Source organism: Neopsephotus bourkii, unplaced genomic scaffold, assembly GCF_033783945.1.
Source record: "Neopsephotus bourkii isolate Nb327-2 ecotype Australia unplaced genomic scaffold, CSIRO-AGI_Nbou_v1 NB_266, whole genome shotgun sequence".
Classification (NCBI taxonomy): domain Eukaryota; kingdom Metazoa; phylum Chordata; class Aves; order Psittaciformes; family Psittacidae; genus Neopsephotus; species Neopsephotus bourkii.
In genome coordinates this window covers 145,259-158,531 of record NW_026900775.1, presented here as the reverse complement: position 1 = coordinate 158,531, position 13,273 = coordinate 145,259, and the positions used below count along the sequence as shown (strand labels likewise).

The following is a 13,273-nucleotide window of genomic DNA, read 5'->3' as shown; positions in this document are numbered from 1 at the left end:
CTCCACACCTCCCACATGCAGCTCCATCACCCTCCCACATCCTGTGAATTACAGCTCTAGAGCATCCCTGCCTTCACACGCTGCAGACCCACGTCCCCTTTATGCACGTTTATGATCTTAAGGTCGTTTCCAGCCCTAACTATTCTATGATTCCATGTTCCCAGCCCCATGGTACTAGCACTTCCCCCTATACACACAATCCCCAGCCTCACAGAGATCCCATACTGACCTGGTACACATCAATCCCTGCCCACCCCATACACATGTATACCTGACATCAGGCACCACAGCCCCACGTCAACCCTCTGCACATACATCCCTGACCCCACAGAGCGCAGTACATGCGCATCCCCACCCCAGCACTAAAGCCCCACACCTCCCCTTACACACAGGTACCTCCAGCCCCACAGACCACCCCCCTACACATATATGTGTATATATGGATATATATACCTAACCAAGAGCACTCCAGCAATAGCATTTCCAGCCACATCTCTCCCCACGCAGGTGATTCCCCTTCCCCAAGTGCACCTCTCAGACCCCATGCACTGCAGCTCCATCTCTTCACTCCTTACACGCACCCCAGACACACACAGAACAGCCCCAGCCATGAGGTTAACGCCTCCCCACCCTGTCACCCTGTACACCCAGCCCAACCCTTGCGCCCTACAGCCTCGGCACTTACCGTTGTACCAACACTGTTAATCCTGTACTTCCATCCCCACAGCCGCCCCAGCATTGCCCCCAGGGCACAGACCATCACCCAGAAGCCAGCCAGGACAACACAGCAGCACATCCCCCCATGCATTCAAAGGGGCTGGCTCCCCCTTCTCCCCATATAGTACACCCCGCTCCCATACTCAGAACACTGCAGCCCCACCAACAGGGCCAAGAGCCCCATCTCCCCCTCCTGTACACATGCACCCTGGTACCCCGTAGGCTACAGACAGCGAAAGGGAAGCAGCAGCCCCATCTCCCCAGACCCACAGCTCACCTGTCCCTCACAGCAGGGCCCCCACGCACCAGCACTGCCCCATGCCGCCCCTTCCCATCCTCTGTCCTCCACACTGCCCGACAGCCCAATTCCCCTTCACCGTCCCACAGCCCACCTTCCCAAGGCCCCCTGCACTGGCTCACAACCTCATCTCCCCCATCTACACCTCACATGCACTGCCCCACATCCCACCTCTCTACATGCCCCCCGGCTTGGGTTCTCCCACTCCCCATGCCCACATCTCCAGCTCAGACCACTTCCCCTCATTCTCTCTACAGAGCTGCCCCACAGCCAGCCTCCACATAACGTAACACTGGCCCCCAGTCCCCTGCGCTGCCCAAAGCCCACACCTCCATGTACATCCCCTCCTACAACGCACTGTCCTACACCTCACAGCTGCCCTCCCCAGTGAAACCCCAAAGCCTGCCCCCCCTCACAGAAGGGCCTTACGGAGGGCACTTACAGAGCTCGCTTCCCCCAGAGCCCTCTCAGGCACAGACACCCACAACCGGCTCCCCATGACCGCCTCCACCCCCAGCGCCACAACCGCTCTCCCCACACCCCGGCCCCTCACTCACAGAGCTCGCAGTAGCGGTGGCAGCCCCGGCCCAGCCCCTGCAGGTACCGCTGCAGCACGTCGGTGAGGAGGTCGCAGGCCGAAACTTGCACCGAATCCCACCCCAGCGCCTGGCAGATCTGCGCCACCGACACCCGCAGCAGCCACCACGAGTAGGTCTCGCACATGCCGGCTCGGCTCAGCGCGCCCCGGGCCCGCCGCCCGCCCTGGGCCGGGAGGGCCGCGGGTGCCTCACGCACTGCCCGCCGCCGCCGCCATCTTGGCGCCGTTGCACCTCCCCGCCGCCCGCCACAGGCCGCGCCGCTCCAGCGCCGAGCGCATCGAGCGGGGAGGGGAGCGCCGAGCGCATCGAGCGGGGCCGTGGTGGTGCTGGTGCTGGTGGTGGCGGTGGTGAAGAACCGGCCCCGTCCATGAACCGGCCCGCTTCGAAAAAAGACCGAAATCGGGTGTTTTCTGGCAGCAGCGCCGTGAGGCGAAGCTGGCGGCGGGAGGGCTTCCGGGGCGCTGGAGGCTGCGGCCCTGGGCTGGGCTTCCCCGCGGCCCCGTGAGGCGCTGCCGCCGGCGCATCATTTGAACACACGGCGGTGCCGCGTGTGGGCAGAGCAGGGAAGTACCGGCTGCAAGGGTTGTTACAGCGCGGTCTGAGTGTGCTGCTCCCCTTTCCCTTTCAGGAGGATGGAGGAGGCAGATGTCAGCCCTCAGCAGCGCCGGGGTTCACTGAACTGCGGCATCTAACACACCCTCAGGCAGTGCGAGCCCACGGACACCAACTCCTCCCTGCTGAGGCCTCAACATTGAGTCTTTTAGGTGAAGCCCTTTAATGACTCTTCTGCTAATGCTGACATTTGGTCGCTTTTCAGTTTGGAGATGGTGTTTTGGGGCTTTTTGGGTCCCCCCCGCGTCACTATATGGCCTCACCACGTGTGTTCCATATATGTCATGTACGGCAAATGCTGCCTCGAGTTTGTTGTGGAGCAACCAGCCGTGCGAGCTGGAAGTTAAGGATTAAGCCTATGCTGTGAGGAACTGGAATCTGAAGCCCAGCCTGGTTTGGGTTGGAAGGGACCTTAAAGCTCATCCAGTTCCAACCCCTGCCACGGGCAGGGACCCCTTCCACTGGAGCAGCTTGCTCCAAGCCCCTGTGTCCAACCTGGCCTTGAGCACTGCCAGGGATGGGGCAGCCACAGCTTCTCTGGGCACCCTGTGCCAGCGCCTCAGCACCCTCACAGGGAAGAGCTTCTGCCTAAGAGCTCAGCTCAGTCTCCCCTCGGGCAGGTTCAAGCCATTCCCCTTGGCCTGTCCCTACATCCCTTGTCCCAAGCCCCTCTCCAGGTTCCCTGCAGCCCCTTTAGGCACTGGAGCTGCTCTCAGGTCTCCCCTTCAGGAGCCTTCTCTTCTCCAGGCTGCCCCAGCCCAGCTCTCTCAGCCTGGCTCCAGAGCAGAGCTGCTCCAGCCCTCATAGCATCTCTGAGGCCTGCTCTGGACTCACTCCATCAGCTCCAGGTCCCTCTTGTGTTGGGGCTACAAGTATAGCAAAACCAGCAGCAATAAAGCATTTATGGGTGAATTGTTTATTTGGAAACAAAACAAAAAAAAAAAAAGAACAACAACAACAAAAAAAAAAAAAAAAAAAAAACAAAGAACAAGCAGAGAAAAGGTGAAGCTATGGTGGCAAAAGGGAGGATCCAGAAACAAGGATAATGCTTAGGGAGTGGTGTGGGAGTTAGAATGAGGAGCAGCAGGGCTGTTACTCAGCGCTGGCTGTGTGTACACTAATGTCAATTCTGTGTAACTAATCAGGGTTTGAAGGACAGAATTGTAAATAATAGCAGCCTATTAGTTAATTAGTTCACAAATTAGTTCTTTGAGTTCTTAGACCATTAGTAGTGTGCTGGTTAGTCAGTAAACAGCCCTGTCTCTTCTATCAGTCACCTCTCAAGTTTGAAACCTGTAGAGAAGGGACCTGGAGCCATGACCAGTCCTGTTGTTGGTCAGGGCAGGTGGATGTTCTTTACTCGCTCCCTTCAGCCCATAGGGAAGCTTTGGGCAGGTTTGAACTGGCATCACCTTTCCCATCTTAGAAATGGGGCTCCTCTCTAAATTGAAAAGACATGGGTTTGATGGTTGGACTTTGGTGGATGAGGAATTAGTTGGGTGGTCATATCCAGATGATAGTGGTCGAGAGCTCAGTGTGCAGATAGAGACTGGTGACAGGTCGTGCCCCTCAGGGGTCCATGTTGGAACCAGCACTGCTCATCAGTGACATGGACAGTGGGATTGAATGCACTTTCAGCACGTTTGCTGACACCACCAAGCTGTGCAGCTTGGTTGATACGTTGGAAAGGACAGGATCCAGAGGGACCTGGACAGGCTGGAGAGTTGGAACCGTGCAACCTCATGAAGTTCAACAAGGCCAAATGCAAGGTCCTGCACATGGGATAGGGCAATTCCAAGCACAACTACAGGCTGGAGGACACTTGATTGAGAGCATCCATGGGTAGAAAGACTTGGAGATGTTGGTTGAGGAAAAGCTCCCCATGACCCAGCAGTGTGCATTTGAGCTCAGAAACCAACCATGTCCTGGGCTACATGCCCAGAGCGTGAGCAGCAGATCGAGGGAGAGGATTCCTTCCCTCTACCCTGCTCTGACGAGACTCTCCTTGCAGTCTTGTGTCCATCTCTGGGACCCCAGGCATAAGGACATTGACCTATTGGAGCGAGTCTGAGGAGGCCACAAAGATGCTTCATGGCTGGAACACCTCTGCTATGGAGACAGGCTGAGAGAGCTGGGCTTGTTCAGCCTGGAGAAAGCTGTTGGGAGACCCTGGCCCCATCCCTGGCAGTGTTCAAGGCCAGGCTGGATGGGACTTGGAGCAACCTGCACTAGTAGAAAGTGTCCCAGGGGGTTGGGGCTGGATGAACTTTAAGGTCCCTTCCAACTCAAAAGAGCCTGTGACTCTATGAAGTGTACCACAGAGGCAGGTGGAAGAAGTCACCTCCTTCCTCAGGTTGCTACTGGACTAAGTTGGACTTCAGTCAGCTGGTCCAGAAACCAGTTAAGTGCTGAACTTGGGTAATGAGTTTCCTTAGAGGCAACTTGCTGGCTTAACAAAGTGACGTCTTGGTGATACCCCGCAGCATCTGCACATGTGAATGAGGGAAACAGTACGAGCATCCTGGGGTGGGATTCAGGGAAATGAGAGGCTGCTCTGGCGGAGATATATTCTAAACAAACACTGAGATGACTCATAGCATCAGATCTGTTCGCTTGAGAATATGAACATCTAGAAGTGGTAGTAATGTGGTACTGAAACACGAGAGAAACACCAGTGTTCCAACTGCATGATGCAGAGGTTATTCCTGTCTCCTCCAGCACACAATACTATGTGTGTAACAAACCAACACTTAGAAGCACAAGGTGAAGGAGGGTGAGCGCTACTCTTCCAAAGAAACACCCACTTACATGTTTTACATGCCAGGTACATTACAAAACACAGAGCACAGCCTTTAGAAATGAAGTTTCAATGCACAACTCCATCAAAACCAGACCTGGGATACCAAGAGTGTTTGCTCCACGAACAGCCAAGAGGATTTTGTCTCATGTAGGTGGTTTATTGTAAGAATTTACATATTTCCGGGGCCTTCCCATTTCTTCACAAAATAAGAGCAGTTTCATTACCACAGACACAGACAGGTTAAACCATATGCTCAGAAAAGCTCTTCTTCACCTGTAAGGAAAGTGGAAGCAAATTAAACTCCTTCCATTTATACAATCACTTAATGCTTTTATCTCCTCCAATCTGAATACTTCTTTAATATTCTTTCCACCTTCCCTCAATTCTTTACCAAGTCAATTTTTCCCTTAAGTTTTAAATCTGGAATATGCTTATTTTAACTTCAGAAACCTGTTCAGGTTTTTATATACAGACAGTTTTAAGTCATTGCATAATGTCAGGGCACTACAAAAACATTTAAAAAGGTAACTGAAAACTAACCAGAAAGAAATAAAACCAGCACAGAAAATCCTGTCAATTGATTTAGTATCATGGAAGTGTATTGCTTAAGATTACTGATGCTTCAGTACTTCTTGTTCAGATTCAAAGTGGCAGCAGGAGCTTTCCCAGCTCTTTGGGAAGAGACGTTTGGCTGACCAACACAACACTGCTGAATTCCAGCTTCCTCATTTGACTTGGGGAGTTTCTGTGCTGATCTAAACCACAATCTGTTTTGCCACTTTACCTCTTGGATTTGGCTGAACCGCTTTGTTTTTCCGATTAATCCCTGGTTATGGTATTATGAGAGAAAACAGAACAAGCAGGTTAGGAAGCAAATCATGCAAATTCAGGCAAAATGATACATTTATGACCACAAATGTATTGTGAGGAGCACAATACAGGAGCTAACTGCTGCACGGTCAGTATTCCATGGTAGGTATTCCAGGCATTTTGTAAACAGGCAGGGCATTAACACATCTATTTGCATCCAGATACAGCACAGATTAACTCTTAAGATGTCATACACATTGGACAGATGTGGTTACAACTTGTGGGCCAAGCCCACACATTTGTAACCTGCAGTACACACAGTCACAAAGCTTTTCTCAGCAAAATAAGCAAAATACTGAGCTTAAAAGTACAAAACAATATACATTTTGTAGCAAGAGACTCTTGAATTCCCTCCTCCTTCCAATCACACCCCTAAACTCTCTGCCTCTGAACACTGCCACAGGCTGACTGAGCTAAAATGCAAAGTTTCAGTCACCCACGTTGTTCTCCCCCACCCAACTCTGCTGGGCGGCCTGGGAAAAGTAGGGTAAGTCCAGGTGGAGGGGGAAATTCACTGAGAGCTGGAAAGGAGGAACAAACACTGGCTGGAGCATCTCCTGCATGAAGACAGGCTGAGAAAGTTGGGGCTGTTCAGCCTGGAGAAGAGAAGCTGCATGGAGACCTCATAGCAGCCTTACAGCATCTGAATGGGCTACAAGGATGTTGGAGAGGGGCTCTTCATCAGGGAGCGACAGGACAAGAGGCGATGGGTTCAAACTGAAATAGGGGAAATTCAGGTTGGATATAAGGAAGGAGCTCTTTACTGTGAGGGTGGTGAGGCACTGGCACAGCTGCCCAAAGAAGTGGTAAATGCTCCACCCCTGGCAGTGTTCATGGCCAGGTTGAACTGAGCTTTTGGGTGACAGGATCAAGTGTAAGGTGCCCCTGCCCATGGCAGGGGGGTTGGAACTGGATGATCTTGAGGTCCTTTCCAACCTTTGGAACCCAATTCTATGATTTTATGTTCAAACAAGGGTGTGTGTTGAGGCTAAAGATCTATTCTACCAGCGTTTTAAACTTAATCTAGCCCAACCAAGCCTGCCAAACTTCACATTTGTTAGCAGAACTGCACAAGCTACAAAACTCAAGACTCATGCCATGGATTGCCTTCCCTTCAGTGTTACGACCTGCATGCCCTAACCTTCCCTGCTCCCCTGCCTGAAGCAGGACACACACACATATTCCATGATGTTGCAACCACTCCTGTTTTACGTTTCCACAGGTACTCACAGAGCAGCAGCACCAGAGATGATCTCAATAAGCTCCTTGGTAATGACGGCTTGGCGAGTACGGTTGAAAGTCAAGGTCAGTTTGTCAATCATTTCAGCTAGGAAAAATCAAGATTGGGATTTAAGCATGCAGTAAGTATTCAAACACAGATAGGGAGAAGGTGTATGAAGTAGTCTTGTAAATCCATGAAGGCAGTGAATAGGCTTACTGCACTTTTCATTTTTTCTCCTATAGGTAACACTCAATTTAGAAACTTGGTAATTTGGCTTGAAACATCAGAGTTAAACATCTGAAGAATACCTGATGGATAGTAAACACCATAGTATGACACAGCTTATTTTAACATAACAGAAGTATGCATTATTTGCCTTTAAATTAGATTTTACTGTCAATTAACTACATTGGGATTTCCTTCAAGTTACTGTGGCTCTGGCAAAAGGAAACAGATCTTTCTGAAGTGTTATTTCTGCATTTGTTTTCCTTTTAAACACGGAAGATATCACCTCTTTGTCAAGATAAGGCTGTCAGCAGAGAGCCACACATACAGTTCCACATAGCCCAACTGCTCGTCACACCAGCTCTGCTTGGTCATGAGTGTCCTTCAGGCAACACTGCCCTTCTTCTCACAGCATGCCACATTAAAAGCTGTCTCCCGCTAATACCAAAAGCATACACCATGCTGCACCCAGCCTAGACACCTTCCAAGGAATACTTGTGAGAAGGACACAGAGCTGTTGGAGCAAGTCTAGAGGAAGCCATGAGGATGATCAGGGGCTGGAGCACCTCCCATATGGACACAGGCTGAGAACATTGGCGCTGTTCAGCCTTGAGAAGAGAAGCCGTGTGGAGACCTCAGAGCAGCCTTCCAGTATCTGAAGGGGGCCTATAGGGATGCTGGCTCAAAGACTGATTCAAAATGGAACTGAGAGAAGAATCCAGCTAATTTCTTACTATTTTGGAAGCAAAGAATTACACAAAAGGAGGTCAGTACTCTCATGCCAAACTACTGAAGTCGTGGGAGACCCATAGAGTGGACTTACAAGCATTCTTGCTAGCATTGTCCATAGCAGTCATCCTAGCACTCTGCTCGCTGGTGGTGGATTCTTTCAGGGAGTAGTAGAGAATATTTGCTAGTGTAAATTCCTGGTAGTTTCTCAACACATCGGCATCAATATCATCATAGATACTTAGGCTTTCTGTAAAATAGGAAAGAGCAGACTGAGAGAAAGCCAAGATATACTACTTCTAGCAAAACAATACAAAACCATGCAAAAGGCTGCTAGGCCAGCCTGTTTCTCTACTTCAGGCAATCCAGAGGGATTTTCTCCACACATTCTGTGTACTTTCATATTTTCTTTGCTATTATGTTTTTTATTAAGTATTTTATGTTGTTTAGTTTAGTTTAATACTCAGAAAATCAGATCCTGACCAAGGCCAAATACATGACTGACACGTTATGTTTAATTTTCCCACGCAACCCTGCAAAAACATTTTGGGGCGTTTTTACTGAGTTAGTGCAAAGTCACTGCAGTGCTGAAAACACTGGAACTGACAGAGCTCTGCATACGCACAATTCTTGCATGAGAAAGAATCTCAAACCAAGATTAGTACAGCCTTTCACTTTAACCTCACAGCACCTTGGTAGAGTCAGCTTTGGGCTGCCAAGATAACACAATTTGTTCAACTTGTGCTACATGCATTGTATTATTAATACTATATCTATTACACACACCATATTATTAATACCAATTATTAATACCATATTCCCATGTTCAGAGTACTCTCTCTGTGATTTATCACTTAACTACTGGTTTGTAGCTCACTACTTACCAGAACCAGCAACTGTTTCAAAGGAGAAGATTGGTTTTTCATCGGTCTTGTAGGAGATGACAGACCTGGATAAAAACAGCATATTCAGTTCAACTGACCCTAAACAGAGAGCTTAAAATCAAATCAGGAGAGGCAGCTTCTGGCCCCCCAGTTCCACGAAGTTCTGTGATAATCCTGATGAAGAGATCTCAAAACAACACTGATATAACATGCTGACTGTAAATGTAATGTAAAAAGAGAATTCCAATCCCAGCTACCACAAAACAACAACCAACAGCTCTTCACACACAAAAAGCACTCACTCAAGAAATAAACATGACAAGTCAGCCAGTTTTCATATTACTTCATCAGGCCAGTGTGCTCTTCGAAGCCTTCTACCTAACGTTTTTCCAGTGCAGTCCCAATTTAATCTTACCTGAACCGATTGTAGATGACAGAGCCCTCATCAAATTCATAGCCAGAGTTTAACAGCTCCAACGCAATGGTTGAGGCATCTCCAAAGCTTGGGGGTCTCCGTCCCACCTCTTTGAATGTCAGCAGGAAGTAATTGCCATGTGTCCTGCAGGAACATCAGATCTGTCTCAGAAGCAAGTGGGTGCTCTACTGTACAACATGTGGTAGCAAGACTTGCTTCCATTAAATATAATCTCCTCTGAATGCCACACAGCTTTCTAAGAAGTCTTGCCATTTCTACCACCAAATACAAATAAAACCACCAAACCAAGTTCTTTTGGCTGTTTGGGACCCATCCTTTTTACCTCTGAAGGAGGCCTCTGATCTTGTCACCAACTCCAACCACCATAACTTCTTTTCCTGCGTTTGAGAGGTTGGTAATCTCATTCTTCAAGGTTTTAGCAATAGATGTATGGATAGCACCACACAGGCCTCGGTCAGAGGACACACCAATAAGGAGGTGCTTCTTCTTGTCCTCAGGTGCCTTTATTTCTGCTTTCTCATAGAGAGCTAGAAAAAAAAAAGATGGTTAAGTTTTAAAGGGTGCCAAGAAGCAAATACGTCACAGCAAAACACCTTTGAATTATTCTATTTAAAACCATTTCTAAAGGGGCTCCAAGTCTCAGCCAGACGAATTTTATCTCCCTCAGATTCATTCAGGTTCGCACATGACCTGACCAGAGGTGACAGTTCAAAACTAGCCATGCTTCTGATCAGGTATCACACAATCCATGTCATGACTTAGTTAAGGTCACTGTGTTAAGATCAGTGCATCAGAAGGATGTGCAGCCCCGGAGTCCATAAGAACATCTGGCAGTGGCTGCAAGTGCTACAGAGATATAACACAGTTCCATTAATAGGTAGAAGCAAGCCAGATATTCCAAGCTGTGGTGCTCTAACAAGTGACAAAACCAATCATGCAACCACCCAAACTTAAAAACATAATCAGAAATCATCATGATTTGGGGATGAGTTAATAATGCTTGGAAAAGAGTGGCTGCAGAGCTCCCTGGTGGAGAAGAACCTCGGGGTGCTGATTGACAGAGCTGAACATGAGCAGCTTGTGCCCAGGCAGCCAAGAAGGCCAATGGCATCCTGGCCTGCATCAGCAGTATGGTTAACAACAGGGCAGTGACTGTCCCCCTGTACTGGGCACTGGTGAAGCTGCACCTCAAATCCTGTGTTCAGTTCTGGGCCCCTCATTACTACAGAGACATCGAGGTGCTAGAGCAGAGCCAGAGAAGGGCAGTGGAGCTGGTGCAAGGCCTGGAGCACAAGTGTGATGGGGAAGGGCTGAGGGACCTGGGGGGGTTTAGTCTGAAGAAGGCTCAGGGGGACCTTATCACTTTCCACAATTATGTGGAAGGAGGAAGGAGTCAGGAGGAATCTGGTATTTTCTACCAAGGAACAAGGGATGGGACAAGAGGAAATGGCTTCAAGCTGCACCAGGGCAGGTTTAGATGGAGCTGAGGAACAATTCCTGGCCCAGAGGGTGCTCAGGCATTGGAACAGGCTGCCCAGGGCAGGGCTGCAGTCACTGTCCCTGCAAGTGTTCACACACCATGGAGACGAGGCCTCAGTGCCATGGGTTAGTGGTGGCCTTGGCAGTTCTGGGGAACGGTTGGACTGGGTGACCTTAAAGGTCTTTTCCAACCTGGTTGATTCTATGATTCTGTAAATTTCACATTAGAACTCTTAAAAATCACTTTCTGTTAACTATTTATAAGGAATGCTCAGGGTGGCCTAGAGATGCAAATCCTTTTGGGAAAAAACTACTGAAAGGCTAAAAGTCTAGGCCTTTCATCACCCCCATGAAAACCTTCTTCTTCTGCTCCCATAGCATCAGAGTCTTCTCTCACCCAGTGCTCCCGTTCCATAGATCCTGGCAGGCTTCAGCTCCCTCTCAGCTCTTGCATATTTTGCTGCAGAAACCATCTTCATGGACTTTGTAATTTTCTGAATGTTCTTGATAGACTTCAAACGCCTGGTAACTACAAGGTTAAGAGTTCAAGGTCACGGGCTATACTTATACTGGGTATAAGGAGATCACAGCCAAGCAATCAAATGCTAGCAATTTCCATTCAGAAGTATCTGGCCAAGTTCCTCGAAGAAGAAAAAGTAAATAAACAATGCACAAATAAACCTCAATAAAGACCTCAGTATTTACAGTAAGATTAGTCACCTGGCTAACCCAAACTCATCTTTACAATAGATACGTTTTTCCTCCAGACATAACAGTCATTTAATAGTCAGCCCAACATAAAATCTATTTACTTTTCTCTTTCTTTCCACTTATACCTGTTTCACAAATGCATCATTTGAGGAGCACTGTCATCTTTTTCCCAGATGACAAGGACAGGAAACAAACAAGCAAGACCCCATAGTATGAAGATTCAGAATAAACTTCTTCCTCTGCTTAGACTGTGGCAAATGACACTCATACAAATACTGATGCAAAAAAGAAAGCAAAACAGGTGTTCTACAGACGAGCACAATTCCAAGGCAATATCCCTGTAAAAGAACCTATGAATAATAGCTAAATGAAGTATTATCAAAGTAGGACCATTCAGTCAAACATTTTTCCCTCCAAATGCTGCTTAAAAGCCCAAGCAAATAAACATTAAAAAAAAATAATTAGTTCTTAAATGTGACTAAAATCCGGTTTAGCACACAGGACAAGGTTATTTTGTAAAGAAAAAGGTTTGCTTGTGTAAAACTATACTGTTTGCTGAAATGTCACTTCAACCACTGCTAAAACCTTTTAGAGCAATACCTTTTCTGAATGACGTTTGCTCAATACCAGACATGCTCATGGATCAACATTATGGTGTATCACAATGAATTTATCCAACAGGTAACTTGTATTTTAACTGCAGGCTTTCCTGCAACACTTCCCCTTTCAGAAGCAAACAAAACCAGTACTCACTGTCTTTCAGAGTTGCCATATTCCTGACTTGGCCCCTGAAAATAAATAAGGGAGGTATTAGGATAGTTCACTGGTCCTGCAGCAAACCAACCCCTGCCTAGGGCAGGTGCCTTCCAGAGGGATGCAACCTTTAGAGCTGCTGCTTCTTAGAAAGCATCTATAGCAGTGATAAGCTACTGTAAACCGTGCATTGCACACATGGCTTCCATCCTTATCCTCACCTTCTACATCATTTCGTGCATTACAACTGAAAGCACAGCGTAAACGAGGGCCAGGCAACAGGGCATCAAAGGGGTAAACGAACTGGGTCTATTAACGACTAAAACGAAGCAGAGATGGACGCAGCGCTTCCCGACAAAAGCAGGGTCTCCTTGCACACCCTGTCACACCCGACGCCGGCCTTTTACCCTTCTTGCCTCCCTACACATCCCCTTTCCCTGCCATCTCCCGCCACCCCCTCGCCCCACCCGCAGAGCTGCGGCTGGGGACGGCTCCGTCCCCAGGTCACGGGGGAGCCCGTTCGCCCTCACCCTCACTGCCGCCGCTCCTCCCGCCACCTCGGAGCCCACAGACACCTCAGGGGCACCGCACCACCCCCGGCCAAGGCACGGCTGCGGGAAGCCTCACACCTCACCCCCCAAGGCTGCTTGGGCGCCGCTACCATCACTACAACAACTACCGGGACGCACCGCACGTCCCCGCAAAGCCCTTCACACCCTCCCGTTACCATTGCGGCTGGTAAAGCGCGACCGCAGCCCCGCGGGCGAACATGGCGGCGCCTTCACCACAGCCCCGATGAAGGTCAGCGGCCGCGCAGCCGCGCCGAGAGGGGGCGGTAAGTGCTTCCGGGGCCGCCACTTCCGGGGGGGCCGGTACCGGGTCGGGGCCGAGAGGGGGCAGTAAGTGCTTCCGGGGCCGCCACTTCCGGCGGGGCCGGT

General features: G+C 49.2%; 2 protein-coding genes across 5 annotated transcripts in view; both read right to left on the bottom strand.

The window, feature by feature from the left end:
* TAF3 (TATA-box binding protein associated factor 3) overlaps positions 1-1,867 on the bottom strand; it is a 124,227-nt gene extending 122,360 nt beyond the window's left edge. Inside the window, exon 1 of one of the 2 annotated variants that reach the window (XM_061346185.1) lies at positions 1,573-1,867. In XM_061346185.1, coding sequence (XP_061202169.1) covers positions 1,573-1,738 — 166 coding nt within the window. In that variant the 5' untranslated portion in view covers positions 1,739-1,867. The remainder of the gene's footprint in view (positions 1-1,572) is intronic. The other variant, XM_061346186.1, reaches the window with a different exon arrangement.
* Positions 1,868-5,162: 3,295 nt separating this feature from the next.
* On the bottom strand, positions 5,163-13,189 carry ATP5F1C (ATP synthase F1 subunit gamma). Of its 3 annotated transcripts, XM_061346194.1 has the most exons (10): positions 13,063-13,189; positions 12,336-12,370; positions 11,269-11,400; positions 9,715-9,919; positions 9,372-9,515; positions 8,957-9,021; positions 8,167-8,322; positions 7,127-7,223; positions 5,811-5,852; positions 5,163-5,299 (listed from the first exon to the last, which is right to left on the bottom strand). In XM_061346194.1, exons 1-9 carry the CDS (start codon positions 13,104-13,106, stop codon positions 5,846-5,848), a joined length of 885 nt encoding a protein of 294 aa, XP_061202178.1. In that variant the 5' UTR covers positions 13,107-13,189; the 3' UTR covers positions 5,163-5,299; positions 5,811-5,845. The 3 variants fall into 3 exon arrangements, with proteins under 3 accessions (XP_061202178.1, XP_061202179.1, XP_061202180.1); XM_061346195.1 differs by lacking the exon at positions 5,811-5,852; XM_061346196.1 differs by lacking the exons at positions 5,163-5,299; positions 5,811-5,852 and having other exon boundaries at positions 7,123-7,223.
* Positions 13,190-13,273: the final 84 nt, after the last annotated feature.

Bases quoted from the DNA above. Each gene is read 5' to 3' on its own strand.
- ATP5F1C (XM_061346194.1), bottom strand. From the start codon at position 13,106: ATGTTCGCCCGCGGGGCTGCGGTCGCGCTTTACCAGCCGCAATG. The intron at 9,920-11,268 runs GTGAGAGAAGAC...TTTTTTTTCTAG, and splicing joins CTATGGAACGGGAGCACTGG to CTCTCTATGAGAAAGCAGAA. The intron at 8,323-8,956 runs GTAAGTAGTGAG...CCTATTTTACAG, and splicing joins TGAAACAGTTGCTGGTTCTG to AAAGCCTAAGTATCTATGAT.